We start from the raw sequence: 24,354 nt of genomic DNA, 5'->3' as shown, positions 1-24,354 counted from the left end.
CTCACCTGGTTGCCACAACACACGCTTGACACCATCTGAACCAAATACGTTTATCTTGGTCCCATCAGACCACAGGACAGGTTCCAGTAATCCATGTCTTTAGTCTGCTTGTCTTCAGCAAACTGTGAGCTTTCTTGTGCAACATCTTTAGAAGAGGCTTCCTTCTGGGATGACAGCCATGCGGACCAATTTGATGCAGTGTGCAGCATATGGTCTGAGCAATGACAGACTGACTCCCCACCCCTTCAACCTCTGCATTAATGCTGACAGCACATACGTCTTTTTCCCAAAGACAACCTCTGCATATGATGCTGAGCATGTCCACTCAACTTCTTTTGTCGACCATGGCGAGGCCTGTTCTGAGTATAACCTATCCTGTTAAACCGCTGTATCGTCTTTGCCACCTTGCTGCAGCTCAGTTTCAGGGTCTTGACATTCTTCTTATAGCCTAGGCCATCTTTATGTAGAGCAACAATTCTTTTTTTTCAGATCCTCAGAGTATGAGAGAGGGAGAGCGATAACACCAAATGTAACACACCTGCTCCCCATTTATACCTGAGACCTTGTAACACTAATGAGTCACATGACACCGGGGAGGGAAATGGCTAATTGGGCCCAATTTGGACATTTTCACTTAGAGGTGTACTCACCTTTGTTGCCAGCGGTTTAGATATTAATGGCTGTGTGTTGAGTTATTTTGAGGGGACAGCAAATTTACACTGTTATACAAGCTGTACACTCACTACTTTACATTGTAGCAAAGTGTAATTTCTTCAGTGTTGTCACATGAAAAGATAAAATAAAATATTTACACAAATATGAGAGGTGTACTCACTTTTTGTGAGATACTGTATGTAAGGGTTGTAACCACTTTTAAAAAAAAAATGATTATTTGCCATCTATGTTGCTGCTGGAGAGTTCCCCTCATTTCCTGTCTGGTAAAACTTTGTCAGAAGGACAGGAAGTGAAGGGAAATCTATCTTATGAATCCCCAGACAGCAGTAAAAAACCTTAAAGCGGTGGTTCACCCTCAGTAACAACATTCTACCATGTCATTCAGCATAGTAGCGCAAGCTACAGTATGCCTTTATTTTATTTTTTTGCCCCGTACTCACTGTTTAATCCTACAGTGAAGATTCAGACTCCTCGCGGGGAATGGGCGTTCTCATCCAGAGGGAAGTTGATTGACGGCCGGCTATGGCGCGTCACACTCCCCGAAGATAGCCGGAGTAGGTCTCGGCTCTTCCCGTCGCTATACGGCGCCTGCGCACAGACATCGGAGCTGACTGCGCAGGCGCCGTGAAGGGCAAATACCTATTTCAGCTATTTCCGTGAAGCGTGACGTGCCATAGCCGACCGTCAATCACGAGCCCTTTGCATAGGAACGCCCATTCCCCTGAAACTTTACAATCCGATTAAACAGTGAGTACAGCGCTAAAAAAAAATATAAAGGCATACTGTAGCTCACGCTACTATGCTGAATGACATGCTAGAAAAAAAATAATAATTTAGGGAGAACCCCCGCTTTAAAGCCCTCTACACACGATCGGATATCTAATGGAATCTAATCCGATGGATTTTTTCGTCGGATATCCAATGAAGCTGACTTTCATCAGTCTTTCCTACACACCATCAGTCAAAAATCCGACCGTGCCAAAACGCTGTGATGTAAAACACTACGACGTGCTGAGAAAAATGAAGTCCAATCCTTCTGAGCATGCGTCGACTTGATTCTGAGCATGCGTGGATTTTTGACCGATGGACTTCCACACAGACGATCGTTTTTTTCTATCGCTTTTTTATCCATAGGAAAAATTTAAAACATGTTCTATTTTTTTTCACCGATGGAAAACAAACCGATGTGGCCCATACACGATTGGTTTGTCCGATGAAAACAGTCCATCGGTCTGTTTTCATCGGGCAAACCGATCGTGTGTACAGGGCTTTACTGTGCGATCCAAAAACAAGAAAAACTATTTTGGCTGGACACACAACCAAATAAGTTCTATAAGAGAAGAAACAATGGCAGTGTTCTCAATAAATGTACCCCAGTCCAAGAAAGGAAGACCCAACCCTTCATAGACGAGGAGATGGCATGCTACTTGCATCAGAAAAAATAAAATCCACATGCTCTCCATCCTTGCAACTTATTCCAACATTCAATTAAAATCAATGGCTTCAAAGTGACAATGTGTTTTAAGAGATTTTCCCACAAAGCAGAATTGTGAAAAATGTATAGCAACGTGGGGGGCCACTTAAACATAATAATTATTTAGTTCCTTCTTGGTCCTGCTAGAAAAACATACAAATACACAAATACGCCTGCATGCCGGATGCTGGATCTTGTCAGACTGTAGAAGCCACCGTCTCCTTGCTCTCATTCTCATTAGTAGGGTAATGGAAACTTTGGCTAATTAGGGAGACTGCGGGATGGGGCTGTGCGGGTCGGATACTTCTGATAAATGTCTAAACCAGCAGGCTATAATGACTACTGTAGATATTTACTCACTTTGTGTTAAATGAGTAAGAATGTATTTTTAAGATATAAGTAAGAATGTATTTAAAAAAATATTTGCCTGGTTATATCCAATGCAGGATAACATAACCTTTATATAGGGGTTCATATTACTATATCAACAAAATGAAAACCCAGGTAAAATTGTATTTTAAAGTAGCGAAAAACATTCCATTTGCATTTAAAGATATTTGTTTTCACTAGAAAGCAGCCACACAGCCTTAGTAGAAAAGCCTGACCCCTGCCAGCATGCTCCAGAAAAGGACCATTGCTTTCTGTGTGGAAACAGTGGTCTCTCTAGAGAGGTCTGACACACCCCCTACTTAGTCAGACCTATAGCTTTGGAAATTCTAGCACCCTCCTAGGAAAGTGCTAGCATTAGATAAGTTAGTATTTGTTGTCACACTGTAGTTAGCCTGGCTATATTTGGTTGGCAGGCGAAAGCATTTTCTGCTCACTGTAATCAGTGAAGCTTTAATCTGCTAGTCAGGTCTGTTCAGCTGCTGCCAGTCTGGTCTATAGCTTCCTCTGTATACAGGAGAATGGAGACGTTTCTGGATAGTAGGTGTGAAGCTATGCAGATGGCAGCATTAATATGGATACAGGTACTCTCACTCTTGTCTCCGCCCCCTATCCTACCCCCTACCCACCTCTGTGAACCGTCTCTTGTCTCCACCACCTTACCACCTCCATGTGCTGCCCCTTTTAGAGAATACAAAATTAAGTATTGTTTGGTGGTGCTAAGTCATTTGTATAGAAGTTGTAATAATAACACCTTTGGGATGAATCAATTAGAGTGGAGACTGCGAGCCAGGTCTTCTCTTCCAACATCAGTGGCTGACCTCACAAATGCGTTTCTGGAAGAATGGTCAAACATTTCCATAGACACTCCTAAACCTTGTGGCTAGCCTTTCCAGAAGAGTTGAAGCTGTTATAGCTGCAAAGGGTGGGCCAACTCAATATTGAGCCCTATGGACTAAGACTGGGATGCCATTAAAGTTCATGTGCGTGTAAAGGCAGGAGTCGCAATACTTTTGGTAATATAGTGCACTTATATATAGATGTTGGTATCTTCTGCAAATGACACTTCTGGGAGTGTTATGCCTCTGTACTTGATATGTGCTCCTTCCTTCAGGACCCAATGTCAATGTTGAATCCTGTAGTGATGTAGGAGTGGATGGAAGAAGGCTTGGCATAGGGTGGGACCAGGGCCGGTGCTACCACTAGGCAAACAAAGCAACTGCCTAGGGCGCCTGGCCACTGGTGTTCCTACTCTCTTCTCTCTGCATTGAACCCTACGGACGAAGACTGGGATGCCATTAAAGTTCATGTGCATGTAAAGGCAGGCGTCCCAATACTTTTGGTAATATAGTGTACATATATATAGATGTTGGTATCTTAGGCATATGACACTTTTGGGAGTGTTATGCCTGTATGCTTGATATGCGCTCCTTCCTTCAGACCCTATGTCAATGTTAAATCCTGTAGCGATGTAGGAGTGGAAGGAAGAAGGCTCGGCATAGGGTGGGACCAGTGCCGGTGCTACCACTAGGCAAATTAGGCAGCTGCCTAGGGCGCACTGCTGCCTAGGGTGCCCGGCCACTCATGTTCCTACTCTCTTCTCTCTGCAGCAAGCAACTAATGCCGCGTACACACGATCATTTTTCAGCATTAAAAAAAAATTGTTTTTAAAAAATGTCATTTAAAATGATTGTGTGTGGGCTTCACATCATTTTTCAGGTTCTGAAAAACGACAATTTTTTTTTCTCGAACATGCTGCATTTTTTAACGTCGTTTTAAACAATGTCGTTTTTCAGGTTGTAAAAAATGATCGTGTGTGGGCTAAAACGACGTTAAAAACCCGCACATGCTCAGAAGCAAGTTATGAGACGGGAGCGCTCATTTTGGTAAAACTGCCGTTCATAATGGAGTAAGCACATTCATCACGCTGTAACAGACAAAAAAGCGTGAATCGTCTTTTACTAACACGGAATCAGCTAAAGCAGCCCAAAGGCGAATGGAACTTCCCCTTTATAGTTCCGTCGTACGTGTTGTACGTCATCGCGCTTTGCTAGAGCATTTTTTAAAGAACGATGGTGTGTGGGCAACGTCGTTTTAATGATAAGGTTGTAAAAACTTCGTTTTTTTTTTTTCATGCTGAAAAATGATCGTGTGTACGCAACATGAGCCTCAGCATCAGCAGCCGCTCCATTCGCCCATAGGGGGTTATTTACTAAAGGCAACTCCACTTTGCACTTCAAGTGCAAACCACTAGTGCAAAGTACACTTGAAATTGCAGGGAGAATAGGGTGGAGTCAGGCAGGGCCGATCCTAGGGTCACAGACGCCTGGGTGCAGAAATATTTCTGGCGCCCCCACATGGGCGTAGTCATCTTACTAACTCCTCCCCTTTGCACATGTTTCTATGGCTATGACTCAAACACAGAGATGCTCCCCTAAGAAGTCTTCATTAGTGTCCCCCATCAGAGTCCCCCACAGCAGGTGTCCCCCATCAGAGTCCCCCCAGCAGGTGTCCCCCATCAGAGTCCCCCACAGCAGGTGTCCCCCATCAGAGCCCCCCACATCAGAGGTCCCCATAGATCAGTACTTGTCCATTAGATCCCTGTAGCTCGGGCGCGCTGGGAGCAGAAGCACTTTACAGGGGGCAGGGCATACGTGTAGGGTTGCCACCTCATCCCTTTAAACCCGAACACATATGAATTACACAGGTTCTAAGGCAGATAAGGGACCAAGTGAGTTTAATTATCACCTTAATCAGCCACAGAACCTGTGTAATCAATATGTGTTCGGGTTTAAAGGGATGAGGTGGAAACCCTACATACGTGGCATCTTTGGTTACTTGGAGGGTGGCACTCGGAGAGCATTTCTGGGAATGCACGGGATGATTCTGGGAATGCACGGGATGATTGGCAGCAGCTCCAGCCAACCCAGAAGCCTTTCATCACATTGCCTATGGGAGAAGAGCCTACACATGCAGAGGGGGCGGGGCAGACAGGAGACTGCTCCATGCACACTGGACAGAATTAATTAGTGGAGCCTAGTGCCGGAACGTGTTCCGGTACTAGGCTGCCTTCGCTGTGGTGCCCAGCCCGGATTACGGGGGCAGCGGGAGGTATGCGCTCTTGTCAGTTGCCATCGGAGAGAGCAAGCAGGATGGGGAACTGCAGTACCCTTTACATGAGCTCTGCTTCTGGACACAGACAAGGAGGGAGGGAGGGGAGCACTTTGGAGCTTCGGCGCCCCCACCTCTGCGGCGCCTGGGTGCGGAGCACCCCTTGCACCCTGCCTAGGATTGGCCCTGGAGTCAGGGGACGAGCCAAGGTGCGGGAAAATTAAGTTTCGCCTAGGGTGTCAAAAATTCTTGCACCGGCCCTTGGTGGGACGCAGGTATCGAGCATTCCTGTAAGTGATGAATGTTGAAGACACTGATAGAGGCTGCAATGCTTGATCAGAGGTAGGACACATAGGCCACCAGACAGGTGAGAACAATGACTGACAAGGTCTCTCGAAGTGAACGTCTTGATTTGCCCTAACTATGAGTTCACTTTAGGCCACTAGACAGGTTAGGCACTAACAATGCTGCGACTGTATAAATTATAAAGATTCCAGCAACTCACATTTTGCTAAACATTTTTTATATATATGCTACATCTACAGTACCTATTTTATTTTTTGCATGTGCAGAAGAGTTCGTCACACATGAACTGCACTTTTAAGGGTTTTTCTTCTGTCTGAAAATTGGAAATGTAATGAAACGGCAATTTAATAAAACCTACAGTAAAGTGGAGGAGTACTTTGCTTTACAATTGCAGCTCTATTAAATGTTTTCCTTATAATGAAATGTTATGGATTTTCTTTCTATTTTGTGTTTATTTTTATCCGAGTCATGACGAACAGTCATTTCGCCTGTGATCTTTGTATTACTCCAAACAGACTGCACCTGGGCAGTAAAAAATTTATGTGCTTTATGTCAAGAGGAGCTCATGCATGTTATGTACAATAAACCTGCTTGGAGTATAATTTCAAAAGCTACATTTTCCGTAGAACAAAAACATAAGGTAATGTCTCAGTACATATTAGTGCTAGACCACTTTCAGTATATTATTTGTGAAATAAAAAATAAAAAAAGTTGTTTTAGATTTAGATATTAATTTAAAGCAAACCTAGTGTTAAAACATTTGACTTTCTTTGCATATTGTGGCAAAAATAATCAGTATTTTTGAATTTTAGGGACTCTTGTGGATAAAACCCCTGCTCTTGACTTCCCAGTAGAGATGGGCTCGGGCGTGTTCAGGATCCCACCTGCCTGATCCCGCCAGGAAGCGGACACTACATGCGGCTAAGGATAAGCTCCGGCGTGTTCGCACAGCCCATGTGCAGAGCCCGCCAGGAAGTCGGGGAGACATTTCCTGATGCTCGGCTGCAGAGATCGGGTAATGTCTCCCTGCCTGTGATTAGCTCTGTGCAGTGTTGCCTTCCTGGCGAGATCAGGTAGGTGGGATCCAGAACATGCCCGAGCCCATCTCTAATTCCCAGGTATGCTGATACACTATTTCTCTGTACTGTCTTTTTTTGTGTAGAGTTCACTGAATCTGCTGTTTTTGGGGGCTTCTCTCCATTCATCTTCTGTGCAGAGAAAAGGACTGGGGAATCTGTCCCTTTCTCTGTCTCAAATGGGAGATGTCAGGGGTCTCAGTTTAGACCCCTGACATGTCACCAACGCCCCCAACAGGGCTGATAAAAAATAAAATATTCCAAAATTATATATAAAAAAAAAAGATACAGAAATGAAATTGAAAAACAAAACAAAAAAACAACACCACAACCCCCCCCCCATACGGACACGGTCCAGAGCCCCAAGACCACCGACATTGACCACTACCCCACTGACACTACCTCACTGACATAGTCCACTGACACCGACCACTACCCCACTGACACCGACCACTACCCCACTGACATCGTCCACTGACACGACCACTACCCCACTGACACTGACATCGTCCACTGACACCGACCACTACCCCACTGACACTGACATTGTCCACTGACACCGACCACTACCCCACTGACACCGACCACTGACACCAACCATTGCCCTACTGACACCAACCACTGCCCCATCCCCCCACCCCCTTTCCCAAAAGCACCAGGAAAAAATATATTTAAAAAATTAAACCCGACCCTCCCATCAATAGTGGGATAATTAAGAAATGTAATTGTAAAAATTATATATATAAAAAAAAAAGATACAAAAATGAAATTGAAAAAAACAACAAAAAAACAACACCACAACCCCCCCCCCCCATACGGACACGGTCCAGAGCCCCAAGACCACCGACATTGACCACTACCCCACTGACACTACCTCACTGACATAGTCCACTGACACTGACCACTACCCCACTGACACCGACCACTACCCCACTGACATCGTCCACTGACACGACCACTACCCCACTGACACTGACATCGTCCACTGACACCGACCACTACCCCACTGACACTGACATTGTCCACTGACACCGACCACTACCCCACTGACACCGACCATTGACACCAACCATTGCCCTACTGACACTAACCACTGCCCCATCCCCCCACCCCCTTTCCCAAAAGCACTAGGAAAAAATATATTTAAAAAATTAAACCTGACCCTCCCATCAATAGTGGGATAATTAAGAAATGTAATTGTAAAAATTAATAATAAAAAAAAAAAAAACACTGGTCCCAAAAAACTTTTGAAAAAAAATGTATTTGTAAAATAAAATAAAAATCTGACACTGTGCACTATCCTGACACCATGCTCCACTGTACACTTCGCATTCCTGTGATTCACACCGCATTGCTATTCAGATCACATGCGATGTCTGTGCGATGCGATTTCAGCCACACAAACTGTATGGCTGAAATCGCATCACACCTATGCAATCTGATTCATGTCCAAACTGTCAGTTTGCAGTGCGATATGCGAGCTGAAATGGGGGTGTTATTACCATTGTATGACACTCCCCAGCAGTTCGCATATGGCAGTGTGAACTGCCGTGCAAGCTGAGTGCCATGTGGGAACCCGCAGTGGATTCGCAGGGCACCAGTGTGAACTGAGCCTTCGTGGGAGCAGTCAGGTGACATTTGTAGGCTGTATGCTTTGAGGCTCGGTTCACACTGGTGCGATTCGGGAACCCTGCAAAGCCACTGCGGGTTCCCACATTGCAACCGACTCGCACAGCAGTTCACACTGCCATATGCAAACTGCTGGGGAGCGTCATACATCCACTTTAAGGCCCGTACACACGTTCGGATACTCCGACAACAATTGTAAGAAGGACGTGTTTTGTGTCGGACAATCTGACCATCTGTACGCTCCATCGGACAATTGTTGTTGGAATTTCCGACAAAACAAATGTTGGCTGTGCATGCTCTCAAATTGTCCGACAAAAAAAATGTGTTACGTCGGATTATCCAATCGTGTGTACACAAATCCGTTGGACTAAAATCCAAAGTACAAACACTCATGCTCCGAACCAATGCTAACCATAAGACAACATTAGCAGAAGTTGCCCAAAGGGTGGCGCTAAAGAGCAGAAAAACACGTAGTATGTCCATTACGTCACAACATTCGAGTTTGTTGGCTGAAAATGTTCTGCCGTGTGTATGCATACCAAGTTCACGGACAACGCCCCTTTGGACGAAAACCCACAGATTTGTCCGATGGGAGTCCGAGTGTACGAGGCTTAAGAAAAAACATGAATTCTGCAATTCCTGTAACTGTCCCAAAATCGGCAGCATCCTGTGCATTAAGGCCTGGTTCACATCTATGCAAATTGCAGTTTGCATAGTCCAGGTGCAATTTGCGTTATTCAATACAGGTTTTTTGATCCATTGAAGTCTATGGAACCAAAAACCAGAAAAAACAAACTGAAAAATTCTGAAAAAAAAATCAATTGGAGCCACTGTGCCATCAAACGCAGCCACTATGCCCCATCAAACTCAGCCACTGTGCCCCATCAAAAGCAGCCACTGTGCCCCATCAAAAGCAGCCACTGTGCCCCATCAATAGCAGCCACTGTGCCTATCAATTGCAGACACTGTGCCCATCATTTGCAGCGCCTGTGCCTATAATATGCAGCCTGTGTGCCCATCATATGTAGCCTGTGTGCCCATCATATGTAGCCTCTGTGACCCATCATATGTAGCCTGTGTACCCATCATATGTAGCCTGTGTGCCCATCATATGTAGCCTGTGTGCCCATCATATGTAGCCTGTGTGCCCATCATATGTAGCCTGTGTACCCATCATATGTAGCCTGTGTGCCCATCATATGCAGCCGGTGTGCCCATCATATGTAGCCTCTGTGACCCATCATATGTAGCTTGTGTGCCCATCATATGTAGCCTGTGTGCCCATCATATGCAGCCTCTGTGATCCCCCTGCTAGCCGTCTGACTGGCACACACTTACCCCATCTTGGTGGCAGGTGACGGCGGCCAGCTGTGGGACATGCAGCAGGTGACGGCGGCAAGCTCCTGTGTCCTTCATGGCTCTGTGTCCTCTCCCGTTCCATTCCTCTGCTCTCTTCCATTCAGTTAGGCATCCAATCAGGTTATGGTTATTAGATCCACGTCTCCTGATTGGCTAACCCACCTGGGTGAACTGTGAGAGCAATGCTTTGTGCTCGCAGTTCACCTTTTTTTTAAAGCGATTAGAGCCTATGGCTCTAATCAGGTGCATAAAAAAAAAATGCTGCTATAATTCAGGTGCCTGGTGACCGAAAAGGGGCCGGATGTCTGACAAGGGGGTGTCTACAGCGCCCATGGATAGATTTATGCAATGCATAAATCTATCCATTATACATAGAGGGGGGTGGCTGGAGAGAGGGGGCGGCGCCTGTGCGCCCTTATGGACGCACCGCCACTGAGTGGATCTATATAAGATGTATCAGTTGGACATATCTGTGTAATGAATAAGCACAACTTTTTTGCATGAAACACATCTACCTAGACTACTCGCTGGTGTCCCATGGTGTCACCTTGGGTATCTCAATAAATTACATTTGAAACTCACGTAAGCTGCAGCTGTTGCACCTGGAGCAGTGAGTTTTCTTTACTTTCCCTCAAAATCAGGGACAGTTGGGAGATATGGTTAGTATATGTTATATGGGAACAAAGGATAGAGAGGTCCAGTACGCAGGCCCATCATTACAGGACAGGCAAAACAAGCAATTGCTTGGGGCCCCAAGCTGGCCAGGGGCCCCCAACTTCCCTTTCTCAGGCTGTAGCGTGGCCAAGCTCCTCTTCCTTCTTCCTGTCAGTCCGGCCGGGTACCGCAAGTGGTACAGGAGATTCAGTTTCCTGTTCCCGGCCAGACTGACAGGAAGTGCACACTGAGTGCTCACTTCCTTTTGGTCAGGCCAGGAACACAGGAAACTGAATCTCCTGTACCGCGCGCGGTACCCGGCCCGGGCACTATCTGATAGGGGACCTATAATGATAGAACACCGGACTGACAGGACAAAGAGGAGCTCAGCCACGCCCTGCCAGTACGTAATGTTTTCCTGTTACAAGATGGCAGCACTCGATGGGGCCTCCTTCCTACTCAATCCACAGAATAGAAAAAAACTCCAAAGAGGGTTAGGAGGAATGCAAGACCAAAGGTAGATCATTCAAAATACTGCTTAGGCTCAATTGATACTTCTATACGTTCCTTGTAAGTTTGAAAAGCTTCACTTTTTTTAGTTCAGGAAATTTTTTACTGGCCTTGTAATGTTCAAAGATGTGTGGCATTTCAAACCCACACTGCAATTTCTATGAATTGATATTCAGTAATCCTTGATAGAGCTTTTTTTCTCAGAAAATAGGTGCAGGAACTCAACCACGACCTTTTCAGATTTCACAAACAGTAGAAGGGTCTTAAAGGGGCATTAAATACCAGGATTGCAATACACACAGAGTGCAGAGTTCAGTGGGTTACACACAGAGTGCAGAGCTGTCACTTGTAAACACAGAAACCAGACTTCTGTGTTTACAAGTGATTGTGGTGAGAAGGCACCAAAGGGTCTGAGCCAGAGGTGGTGGAACTGAGTTCCACTAAGTCCCCCTGAAAAAAAGCCCTGATCCTTGTACACTATGGGGTGAATGTACCAACTTTGTTAAACTGAGAGAAATAAGAAGGTAAAATTTGAAATTCTATCCACCTACCACCCCAAAAAATCTCTTAAATATTTGCTCACTATTACAGTAAAAATGAATTCTCTGGGTGTTTTTTCTCCAGAAAATGCTAAGCTCCAAGATATAATATTTAACGCAAAGTCATCCTAAAACCAATTTAGGAGGCTCAATCAAAATTGGAGAATCAAAACAGCATTACACTTGGCCGAAACACATGACCTCAAGAACAAGTCCTGTTCAGACGTCTTCCAATTTTCCATAAATAGCCTAATCGCGTTCCCTTTTTTCCTGGAGAATGTTTGTCATTGTGTCAGATGTTCTCCCCTAAACAGGTTTAATTCTCATTGAATATATTTCCCCAGAGCCATTTCCCTTATTAAGTTAAAATGAAGTATTTAAATATGGCTGTCAAAGTTCAAACGTCATAATAATTCTGGGCCCTTGACAAATTCCATTGTAACGACATAATTCTGACCTAAGGTAGTAAAATTTCTTCTGATTTACATTAAATTTGGCAGCTTGGTAGACCGCTTTCCAAGGCAAAGTTGCTTCCTTCTTCTACAATATTGGATTGCTACATTTAATTGTTAACCACTTGAGCTCCGGACGATTTTAATGACCAGGCGATTTTTTGCTATTCGGCACTTTGCTACTTTAACCGGTAATTGTGCGGTTATGCAAGGCAACACAGTACCCAAAGAAAATATATAACTTTTTGTTGCACAAAATAGAGCTTTCTTTTGGTGGCTTTTGATCACCACTGTTTTTTATTTTATTTTATAATCGAAAAAATACCAAAACTGACACTGACATCACCAGTGACATTAAAGCGGATGTCCGCCTAAAAAAATGTGTAGCGCTACCCCCTCAGGAGCTGCTGGTTAGATTTGGGATGGCATGATTATGTTACCTCTGTGCAGGGCCACCATCAGGAATTATGGGGTCCCTTACACAGCTTCAGGCATGGGCCCCCTGGAGCAGAGAACTGGGGGGGGGGGGGTGCTGCCGCCTGAAATTGATAGGCGCGGGGGGCTGCCGCGAATTGAGAAGTGGGGGGGGGCTTTACAAAAAGAAGAAATAAAGAAAAATATATATAAAAATAGGGGGGTAGCCATTCGGGACCTCTGGGCCCTTTAATACTTTAATAAAAAGAAAAAAAAGAAATAAAAAATACCTCTGGGCCCTATATATATACATACAAATTATTATTATTTTTTTATAAAAAGAAATTACAAAAACAATGGGGTTGCTAATAAAAAAAAAAAAAGAAACCTCTGGGCCCTTTAATAAAAAATAAATAAAAACAAATACATAAAAAAATAAATAAACATTTATATAAAAAAAAGGGGGAGTTTCCATCCAGGGCCCTGGGGACCTCTGGGCCCTTTATAAAATATATATATACCGTATTTATTCGAGTATAACGCGCACCCGTGTATAACGCGCACCCCTAATTTTCAATTAAAAATCGGTATAAAATCATTGTAATTGCCAAAAATCATTTATGTCCAGCCGTGCCCCCTGTATGTCCAGCCGTGCCCCCTGTATGTCCAGCCGTGCCCCCTGTATGTGTCCAGCCATGCCCCCTGTATGTGTCCAGCCGTGCCCCCTGTATGTGTCCAGCCGTGCCCCCTGTATGTGTCCAGCCGTGCCCCCTGTATGTGTCCAGCCGTGCCCCCTTACCTTTAATCACGCGGCGCGCGGGAACATTACAGACAGCGTTCGTTTGAACAGCTGTTTTCCCTGCCACGCATAGTCACTCCCCCTCGTTCGCGATTGGACAGATCCGTCCAAGGGGGAGTGTCTACGCGCGGCAGGGAAAACAGCTATTCAAACGAAAGCTGTCTAATGTTCCCCCGCGCCGCGTGATTAACGTTGTAGCGGCGTTTGTGGCTTCGGTGGCGGCGGCGGTAGCAGCGGCGTGTGCGGCGGCGGAAGCAGCGGCGTGTGCGGCGGCGGTAGCGGCGGGGGGGAAAAAGTCCTCGAGTATAACGCGCACCCAAACTTTGAACTTTATTTTGGATATAAAATTTTGCGCGTTATACTCGAATAAATACGGTATATATATATAAAATATTAGAATTAATGAAAACCCATTTAACAACACGTATGACGGGACTATAAAGGGGAAGTTCCTTTCAAATGGCACCACCCTTTGGGTTGCTTTTGGGCTGCATACTTGATTCTGAGCATGCACGTTTTTTTTCCCTCGGAAAAGCAGACACACAACCATTTTTCGCGATGATGACTGAAACACGACGAGAAAAAATAGAGCTGGTTTCAATTTTTTTGCGGGCAGTTTTCTCGTCGTGAAAACCGGTCGTGTGTACAAGGCATAACAGCCAAATTTGAAATTCCAATACCTACAATTTAATAGTTTGTTATTATTAGTTAGTTAGTTATTATTTTGGACTTTCGGATTTTCTTTCTTATTTTCGGATTTTAGAATTTCCGAATTCTCAAATTTACACATTTTAGAATTTATTTGAAATAATGAATCTCGATCAACGAATGACCCAAAAAAATGAAACGAAAACGAACAATTTGTTTTTGGCAGTGCACGTCTACTTGTTGGGCGTAGCAAATACCAAGCATGACCCATTCTTTGCAAAGATTTATGCTTTATGAATGGAGGAGGCGGACCTTTAATTTATCTGCATGTCCTCCATTCATAGAAAATGTCGCATTCATGAAAGTTGTAATACATCTTCTATAAGTAGAGGAGAAGGGAGGAAAGGACATTAGCAGCACTTGGTACACTGTCCGGTCGCAGCACTTTTCAGGACCGGTTTACCCTAGAATCGCACAGGAACAGGATGTGCGTTCCTCTGCAATGCGATTTTGCAGCCCATTCATTTGAATGGATTGCAAATCACACCAGGCCACAAAAAAGTCGAGCATGCACTAAACTAAAAAACTGCCACATAAAATCGCATGGTACTATGCAACCTGGTGCCTGCAAAGGTAGTGCATTTTAAATGGAATGCATGTTTTCAGCACCTCGTTATGGTGTGAACCAGCCCTCACCAAGTTTTACAGGATGCCAGCAGCAAGGCTGGATAGTGTGCCCGCAGCAAAATGCCAGAGTCTTACGCACCAGGCTAAACGTCGACTGCGCATGAGGACTTTTTCCTGGGCGACTACTGAGAGACATTTTGGTTATTTTCAGCCAGTTCTGAACCTGCTCTGGCCCGCCTTTAGAAGTGAAATACAGAAGGCCAACACAAACAATTCCATCATTTCCCCATCACCCTATATTCACATCTCTGCTCTGTGGAAACGCGTTTATTCTGAATGGCACGTAAAATCGCAGTGCGTGTGTGGGAAGCGCAGGGAGATTGCATGGTCAAAAAGAACATTTACCTGCAGCTGCATTTTTGAAAAGTTGCATGCACCTTTTTTTTCAGAAACGCAGGCACAAATGAATGGGCTGCCGTGCCTGAGCTAACACAGCCTGCACAGAAAGCAGATTTGTGAACCTAAAGCCAATGCTGATTTCCTCATACAAGAGAACAGGAAACCCCCATAATTCGTTTACTATCACTTTCCTCTCCTTGCAACCTCTCATGACCAGTATCAACGCATTACACATGCGCAATGTGTATTACCGCAGGAGACAACCTGGCAGAGCGCATACGCACTGCATGGATTGAAGCCACGCATGAACTGGCGGGGAGCATGCGCAGTGTGTGGATTGAAGCGGGAGAGGTCATGGCAGGATGTATGGATGGACGCGTGACAGGTCCTGGCAGCGCGCATGCGTAGTGTGTGTCTTGAAGCCGAAGCGGTGTCATGGCGGCGTCCTGCTCTCTGTCTCGCTGTGTGGTGTCTCCAGCCGGGAAACACACGGCTTCCGTCATCTTCCTGCACGGATCAGGTGTTGTCTTCTTCTTCCTCCCTTGTACGGAGTGTATAGTGGCTGGGCTGCTGCTGTCATGGCTGCCAGGAGCCTGGATACCAGCCTTGTATCCTGCAACCATGACAGGGCACCCTGTTACTTGTAGTGCAGCTGCAGTATGTTCTATGGTGACTGAACCTTCCATAGAGACCAGTCCTTGTGTCCCTCCTCTTGACCTGTATATGAAATAAGGTTTTATTAAAGGGGAAATAAACCCTCCTATGCTTCACAGCCAGGGAAGCTGCTTCTGTTTGATCTGCAGTTGCCATGGTGATGCACATGTGATCAGGTACGACACCAGACATTGGATGACTTGACAGTTTCGATGAGCACACAAGCAACTGTGACAGTAAAGCTTTGTACACACGATCAGACTTCCAAATCCGTGGATTTTTGTCCGAAGGGCGTTGGCAGTGAACTTGTTCTGCATACAGACGGCAGAACTTTTTCAGCCAACATACACGAAACGTGATTTTTCAGCTCTTTACCACCATCCTTTGGGCAACTTCTGCTAATGTCTGATGGTTAGCATTGGGTCGGAGCATGCATGTTTGTACTTTGGATTTTAGTCCAACGGATTTGTGTACACGCGATCGGATAATCCGACGGAACAGATTTGTTTTGCTGGACAATTTGAGAGCATGCAGAGCCAACATTTGTTGTCGGAAATTCCGACAACAATTGTCCGATGGAGCGTACAGACGATCGGATTATCCAACAAACCCTTCCATCACACAATTGTTGTCGGAATATCCGATCGTGTGTACGGGCCTTAGCTGTTTTAGAAAACGGGTAGTAAGTGGTATTCAACCCAAAACCAAGAATGGAATGTATTGCAACTTACCAATCATTAGATGTGGTGGCTGCTGAGGATGAGCTCTGGCGTGTTCGCATAGAACACGTGCAGAGCCCGCCAGGAAGTGAGCACGGCGCTGCGCTAATCACAGCCAGGGAGACATTTCACGATCCCTGCAGCCGAGCATCGGGACAATGTCTCCCTGGCTGTGATTAGCGCAGCGCCGTGCACACTTCCTGGCGGGCTCTGCACGTGTTCTATGCGAACACGCCGGAGCTCATCCTTAGTGGCTACATTTGTTATCTTTTTTAGGCTTTTCCTTCTCTGTTTTCAGATCTGGCCAGTAACACACCTCCTGTATTAGAAGCCCCCACTCTGGATGAAGGCACACAGGAGGCACAGCAGAATTGTCAGTCGGGGGGGGGGGAGTATTCGATGTGCTGGCAGATTTAAATACACTAACAAATTGAAGCCAAACTCCAGCTCACGCTTTATAATCAGGTATAGTAGTTTTGTTCTTTTTAGAATAAAGGTTTTATATAATTAAATACAAGCTGATCATTGTAAGCAACCCCTGTCAGTGTTAAATGCTTTGTCTTAACTAGGGTTGTCCCGATACCGATGCCAGTATCGGGACAGATACCGAGTATTTGCGGAAGTACTTGTACTCCTGCAAATGCCCCAGATGCCTCATCCGATACCGCTGCCGCAACGAATGCCGCCGCCGCCGTCGCATAACGCAACGAAGCCGCCGCATGGTTAATCAGCGTGCGGGGAATATCACAGCTTTCATTTGAATAGCTGTAGTGTTTCCCGCTGCGCGGTGTATAGACACTCCCCCTTGCTCGGGATTGGACGGATCTGTCCAATCCCGAGCAAGGGGGAGTGTCTATACGCAGCGCAGTGGGGAACACTACAGCTATTCAAATGAAAGCTGTGATGTTCCCCGCACGCTGATTAACCATGCGGCGGCATCTAGGTAAGGGTATGGGGGGACATGGCTGGATATATGGGGGACATGGCTGGATATATGGGGGACATGGCTGGATATATGGGGGACATGGCTGCATATGTGGGAGGACATGGCTGCATATGTGGGGGGACATGGCTGGATATATGAGGGAAATTGCTGCATATGTGGGGGGACATGGCTGGATATATGAGGGAAATTGCTGCATATGTGGGGGGACATGGCTGCATATGTGGGGGGACATTGCTGCATATGTGGGGGGGACATTGCTGCATATGTGGGGGGGACATGGCTGCATATGTGGGGGGACATGGCTGCATATGTGGGGGGACATTGCTGCATATGTGGGGGGACATGGCTGGATATATGGGGGACATTGCTGCATATGTGGGGGGACATGGCTGGATATATGGGGGACATGGCTGCATTTGTGGGGGGACATGGCTGCATTTGGGGACACATTTAAAAAAAAGTATCGGTGTTCGGTATCGTCGAGTACTTGAAAAAAAGTATCGGTACTTGTACTTGGTCCTAAAAAAGTGGTATCGGGACAACCCTAGTCTTAACCCTTTACTGCTACGTCTGCAGGGCAGCTTGTTCTTTTAAAAAAAACAGACTTGCTGGCCAGATCACCAGGTGAAACTAAAGGAATGAAAGCCAAAAAAACAAAATAAATGCAGCCATGACATGTAATTGGTAAGTTGCAATATAATGTTTGCTTTTGAGATTAATGCCGCTTATATGGATTGGTTAGTTCTGCTTAAACCATTTCAAGACACTCTAACGTACATTTACATTATGGTTTGAAGTGGTTTGCTGGGGTTATGGCTGAAGCCGTCAGTCATCATAACCCTGGTGTTTATTTTTATTTTTTTCTGCTGGCGATTCTCTTTCAGATAAAAGCAATCCGCATAGCTAATTAGCCGCTGGATTGCTTTTATAAGCAGCAGGAGGGGTTGCCTCTCTCCTGCCGCTCACCAGTTATTCATCTGGTACTCGTCTGCTTACCATTCTCACCGATGAACCCGGGAAACAATCCGGTAATTCGCACGGCTGGACACAGAGGTGAAGAGAGACCAATATCATCTCTCCTCACCTCTATGATCTAGGACAGGGATATGCAATTAGCGGACCTCCAGCTGTTGCAGAACTACAAGTCCTATGAAGCATAGCAAGACTCTGACAGCCACAAGCATGACACTCAGAGGCAGAGGAATGATGGGACTTGTAGTTTTGCAACAGCTGGAGGTCCGCTAATTGCATATCCCTGATCTAGGAGTACTGAAGTGACGTTGTGATGTCACTTCCAGTCTAGGGTGAATGTAACATTTTTTTGGGGGGGCGGGGTTGAGTTTTTTTTTATATTTAATGCTTTTTAGGGTAGAGGAGAGATTTAGGGACCCCAGATCTCTCCATAAAGACCTGTCACCCCTTATTTCTATCACAAGGGATGTTTACAGTTCTTGTGATCGGCATACAAGTGATGATAAAAGAAAAAAAGGTACAGTGTAAAAAATCAAAGCAATAAAAAACATTAAAGAACCCCCATTCCTCCGTGCTTGCACACAGAAGCGAATGCATACGCAGGTTGTGCATGCGCGTGTTAAAGATGTTCGCCCCACATATGTGTTGTATCGCCATGAATGTTATAGGGAGAGCAATAATTCTAGTGCTAGACCTTCTCTGTAACTCTACACTGGTTAACCTAAACCTTTTTAAACGTTGCCTGTGGAGATCCTTAAAGGGTCACTAAAGGATTTTTTTTTTTTTTTTTTAGCTAAATAGCTTCCTTTACCTTACTGCAGTCCTGGTTTCATGTCGTCATTGTTCGTTTTTGCTTTGATGTTGCTGTAATTCCTCTCTGTTCTGGACACTTTCTGGTTGTCTGTTTCCTGATCACCACAGTACTGGGAGATTTCTCACGGTGGTGACTAATCAAGGAGGTGTGATTACTGTGTGTAAAACGAAACTGGATTGGTGCTGAGGAGTTTTAGACAAAGTATCACTGCCCTCTATTGGCTCTTCTGGCTCTGTACATCACAGAAGCAGGAAACAACAGCAAAAACGAAACTGAAACTGCAGGCACATTATATGATTGATTTTTATCTATTTTTAATCATTTTTAAAAGGAATCAGTTAACTATTATGTCTCTATACCCTGTAAACAGTCATTTCAGCAAAACATTTTTTTTCCTTTAGTGACCCTTTAAGTATCGTAGTTTGTCGCCCATCCACAAGCGTTTTTAAAGTGTCTCATGCTAGGTATCTAAAAATTGGGTTCTATATTGTGTTTTTTTTTTGCATTAAAGCAGAGTTCCATTTTGCTTCCACTTCCAGGCATAGATAGACAAGCCATCCGTGGCCATCTACGCCACTTCTAGCGCCTCCTCCGGCCCCCTTCTGTCTTCTGGGAGACATACAGGTCCCAGAAGACAGCAGGGACCAGTTAGGATGTGCAGCGCGACTTGTGCATGCGCAGTAGGGAACCAGGAAGTGAAGCCGCATGGCTTCACTTCTTGCTTCTCTTACCAAAGATGGCAGCGCCTCCACCCGAGGGACAGATCGGTAGTCAGTATTTGTAGCTGCTGACTTTAAATTTTTTTTTAAAGTGCATCTTTTCCTTAAAAATTGCTTTCAAAAATCCGCTGCGCAAATACTGTGTGACATATTAAAATTGCAAAGACCGCCATTTTAGTCTGCTAAAAAAAGATTATATATATATATATATATATATATATATATATATATATATATATATATATATATATATATATATATATATATATATATATATATATATATATATATATATATATATATATATATATATATATATATATATATATATATATATATATATATATATATATATATATATATATATATATATATATATATATATATATATATATATATATATATATATATATATATATATATATATATATATATATATATATATATATATATATATATATATATATATTTGGGCGGCTCTAAGTAATTTTGTAGCAAAAAATACTGATCTTAACTCATAAACAAAAAAAGTCAGAAGAAAGCTTGGCCTAAGACCCCTTTCACACTGAACCGCCCATAGCGTCGGTGGTAAAATGCCGCTAGTTTTACCGCCGACGCTATGGATTTCGGCCGCTAGCGGGGCGCTTTTAACCTCTGCTATCGGCTGAAAAAGGGTTAAAACCGCCCGCAATGCGCTGCTAGTATGCATTGTAGGGGTGCAACGGATCAAAAAACTCACGGATCTGATCGATCCTCGGATCAGGAGTCACGGATCCGATCATTTTCGGATCAGCGCAAAAAAAAAAAAAAGGGTGTTTTCATTGGTCCAAAAAAAAAATGTGTGTGTGTGTATATATATATATATATAATATATATATATATATATATTACACACACATACATTTCAGGGGTGGATTAAAGAGGAAGCAGGTGAGGCTGTTTGGGACTTGTTAAAAGTACAATCTTGATGTTTTTACAGCTATATATATATATATATATATATATATATATATATATATATATATATATATATATATATATATATATATATATATATATATATATATATATATATATATATATATATATTCTGTAAAAACATCAAGATTGTACTTTTAACAAGTCCCAAACAGCCTCACCTGCTTCCTCTTTAATCCACCCCTGAAATGTGCTCTCCCCCCCCCCCCCCCCTCCTCTCACACCAGTGCTTCTCTGCTAATATTCCCTCTCCATGTCGGCTTGCCAGAGCCCAGTGCACAGCGTGACACGCCTCACCGGGGAGGCGGGGAGGCGTGTCACGCTGGGCTCTGGCAGCAGACTGGCCGCCGCTCCGGAGCTAGGCCGAAGCCGGGGACTTTCCTAGGCCTAGGCTCCGGAGCGCTCCGCGGATCGCGGGGTGTGCCGATCCGAATGGGGTGGCTCGTTCGGATCACGGATCGGTGACGATCCGTTGCACCCCTAATGCATTGCATACCAACACATTGTGACAGACTTATCTGAAAAGGACGTCCTCTGGCAGTGTGCTGTCATTACTGAAGGGGCTTCCATTTTCACTTGGTCTTCCTTCTGGGTTCGTGGGCTTTGGCGATATGAATTATCAAGCCAGCGATGATGTCACAATGACGTCACCTTTGGGATGAGTTAGAGCGGAGACTGTGAGCCAGGCCTTCTCTTCCAACATCAGTGCCTGACCATACAAATGCACTTCTGGCAGAATGGTCGAATATTCCCATAGACACACTCCTAAACCTTGTGGACGGCCTTCCCAGAAGAGTTGAGGCTGTTATAGCTTAAATTTTGGTGCCGAAATCGAAAATTTAGGATACATTTGTCAGAAACTGAAAACGGCTGTTTGAAAAAAATATATATTTTTTTAAATATAAAATTGTATTTAACTTTTTAATTCATATCATGAATTTAAGTGAATATTAATTTATTGTCGCCCATTATCGGCACCTTTTAGCACAAGAACATCTCAAGAAAAATGCATCTTTTACATTCTATGTATGTTTTCACACTGGTCCCTTGTGCTTTCGTTGTGATGTTAAAAATCTTGCTTGGTCAGTAAAAAAAAATCTTCACCAAAAATGCACGTCTCTGTTAAAATGCATTGAAAACGCAGCACAAACGCATCAATAACGCACCCATGTTAAAGCGCAGTTCCACCCAAAAATGAAACTTCCACTTTTTGGAATCCTGCACCTTTTCAGGGGGGAGGAGGGGGCAGATACCTGTGTAATCCAGGTATTTGCTCCCACTTCCGGGCATAGATCACAGCGGTGACCTACGCCACGTCCGACGCCTACTCCATCCCCCACGCTGTCTTTTAGGAGACACACGAGTCCCCGGGACCAGTGGGATCGCATAGTGCGACTTGCACATGCGCAGTAGGGAACCAGGAAGTAAAGCCGCAAGGCTTCACTTCCTGGTTCCCTTACCGAAGATGGCGGCGCCTCCACCCGAGAACCGAAAGACAGATCGACTTCGGGTGCTGACATCGCGGGCACCCAGGACAGGTAAGTGTCCATATATTAAGTCTGCAGCTGCAGTATTTGTAGCTGCTGACTTTTAATATCTTTTTTTTTTTTGGCGAAACTTCACTTTAAGTTTTCGATGTGTTTTTTGAGTCACTTGACTTACGAAAAACACACCATAAGCACAGTAAAATCGTGTGCGTTTTCGGTACCATTATCAGCACCTTTTTCTTTATTGGCAAGATGCCCAAAAAATTTTTCCGGCCGTCTAAATTTTGGGTGCATCTCTAGATCTCAGAAATACATTAACCGCTTGACGTCCGCCGTACGACTATTTACGTCGACGGAATGGCATGGGCAGGCAGATTGGCGATCAGGTACATCCTTTTAAATCTGGCGATCGCGGTCGGCAAGGGCAGAACAGGGGAATGCCTTTGTAAACAAGGCATTCCCCTATTTTGCCTAGTGACACTGTCACTGATGACCGTTCACTGTGATCGAGAATGGTCATCAGTGACGTGTCACGTGTAGCCACGCCCGCTAACAGTAAGAATCACTTCCTAGGGAACACTTAACCCCTGCAGCGCCACCTAGTGGTTAACCCCTTCACTGCCAGTGTCATTTTTACAGTACTAGGTGCATTTTTATAGCACTGATCGCTGTAAAAATGACAATGGTCCAAAAATGGTGTGAAAAGTGTCCGCCATAATGTCGCAGTCCCAAAAAAACGCTGATCGCCACCATAACTAGTAAAAAAAATATATTTATACTAATTAATTAATTAATAAAACAGGCCCCTATTTTGTAGCCGCTATAACTTTTGCGCAAACCAATCAATAAACGCTTATTGCGATGCATTTTTTACCCAAAATTTGTGGAAGAATATGTATCACCTAAGCTGTGGAAAAAAATGTTTTATATATTTTTTGGGGATATTTCATGTAGCAAAAAGTAAAAAATATAGAATTTTTTCAAAATTGACGCTCTTTTTTTTGTTTATAGCGCAAAAAATAAAAATCGCAAAGGTGATCAAATACCACCAAAAGAAAGCTCTATTTGTGGGGGGGGGGAAAAAGACGTCAATGTTTTTGGGTGCCACGTCGCACAACCGCACAATTGTCAGTTAAAGTGACGCAGTGCCGAATCGCAAAAAGTGGCCTGGTCTTTGACCACCAAAATGGTCCGGGGCTGAACCGGTTAAACATGGAAAGACCTTGTTGAAAACTGTCATGAGTGTAGTTTTCAGAATTCTAAAAACCTTCATTTTTAAAACTCTCCTATATATTTCTGCTTTATGTTATGATATTAGGGCACATATATTCATAGACAGTCTTTGAAGCACACAGGGGAACCTCTAGTGTTATCACTGCCAGCAGCTCCATCTGACAGCATCCTCCAGAGAAAAAGCAGATCTCCATGTGGTATGCCACTGTCAGTCCTTAATTATCAGCAGGTCATCCCTTATTATCAAGCTGTCTATTCCCCGGGTTGCACTTCCCTCCACCCCCTAATCCTGCATTGTTCTGTCCCTAAATTCCAATGATTCCCCGCCTTCTGTCTGCTCTCCCCTGCAGTGTCAGTATATGTTCACCTTATGAACATATACTGATTCAGCGAATCTTCCCTCTATTGCAACTGTCCCCCCCCCCCCCCCCGGTGACTGGCAACAATGGTTAAACTGCGATACTCTGCAGAAACGATTTGGGGTCTGAGACAATTCGCAACAGTATTACCAGCCGTCACCAAAAAGGCCTTAAAAATAGACCAACTTTTGAGATTCGATCGACGACCGACCATCAAAAATTTCAACCATTTAACCCAGCGCAAGCACATATCATGTGCTTTGATCAACACAAGATCGGCAGTAAAACACCAATCAGAAATCCACGATTTCTTACTACAAAACGATCTAGACTGCCTCTTTATCACAGAAAGCTGGCTTTCAGACGACTGCAACACCATTCTTGGAGAATTGGTGCCAGAAAATTATCAAATTA

General features: G+C 44.3%; 1 protein-coding gene across 1 annotated transcript in view; it reads left to right on the top strand.

The window, feature by feature from the left end:
- Window positions 1-15,438: 15,438 nt before the first annotated feature.
- LYPLAL1 (lysophospholipase like 1) overlaps window positions 15,439-24,354 on the top strand; it is an 80,096-nt gene continuing 71,180 nt past the window's right edge. The window contains exon 1 of the mRNA XM_040351435.1: window positions 15,439-15,579. Coding sequence (XP_040207369.1) covers window positions 15,495-15,579 — 85 coding nt within the window. The 5' untranslated portion in view covers window positions 15,439-15,494. The remainder of the gene's footprint in view (window positions 15,580-24,354) is intronic.

This window comes from Rana temporaria, chromosome 4 (genome assembly GCF_905171775.1).
Source record: "Rana temporaria chromosome 4, aRanTem1.1, whole genome shotgun sequence".
NCBI classification, from domain to species: Eukaryota; Metazoa; Chordata; class Amphibia; order Anura; family Ranidae; genus Rana; species Rana temporaria.
The sequence above is the reverse complement of the archived record's forward strand: the minus strand, read 5'-3'. Positions and strand labels throughout refer to the sequence as shown.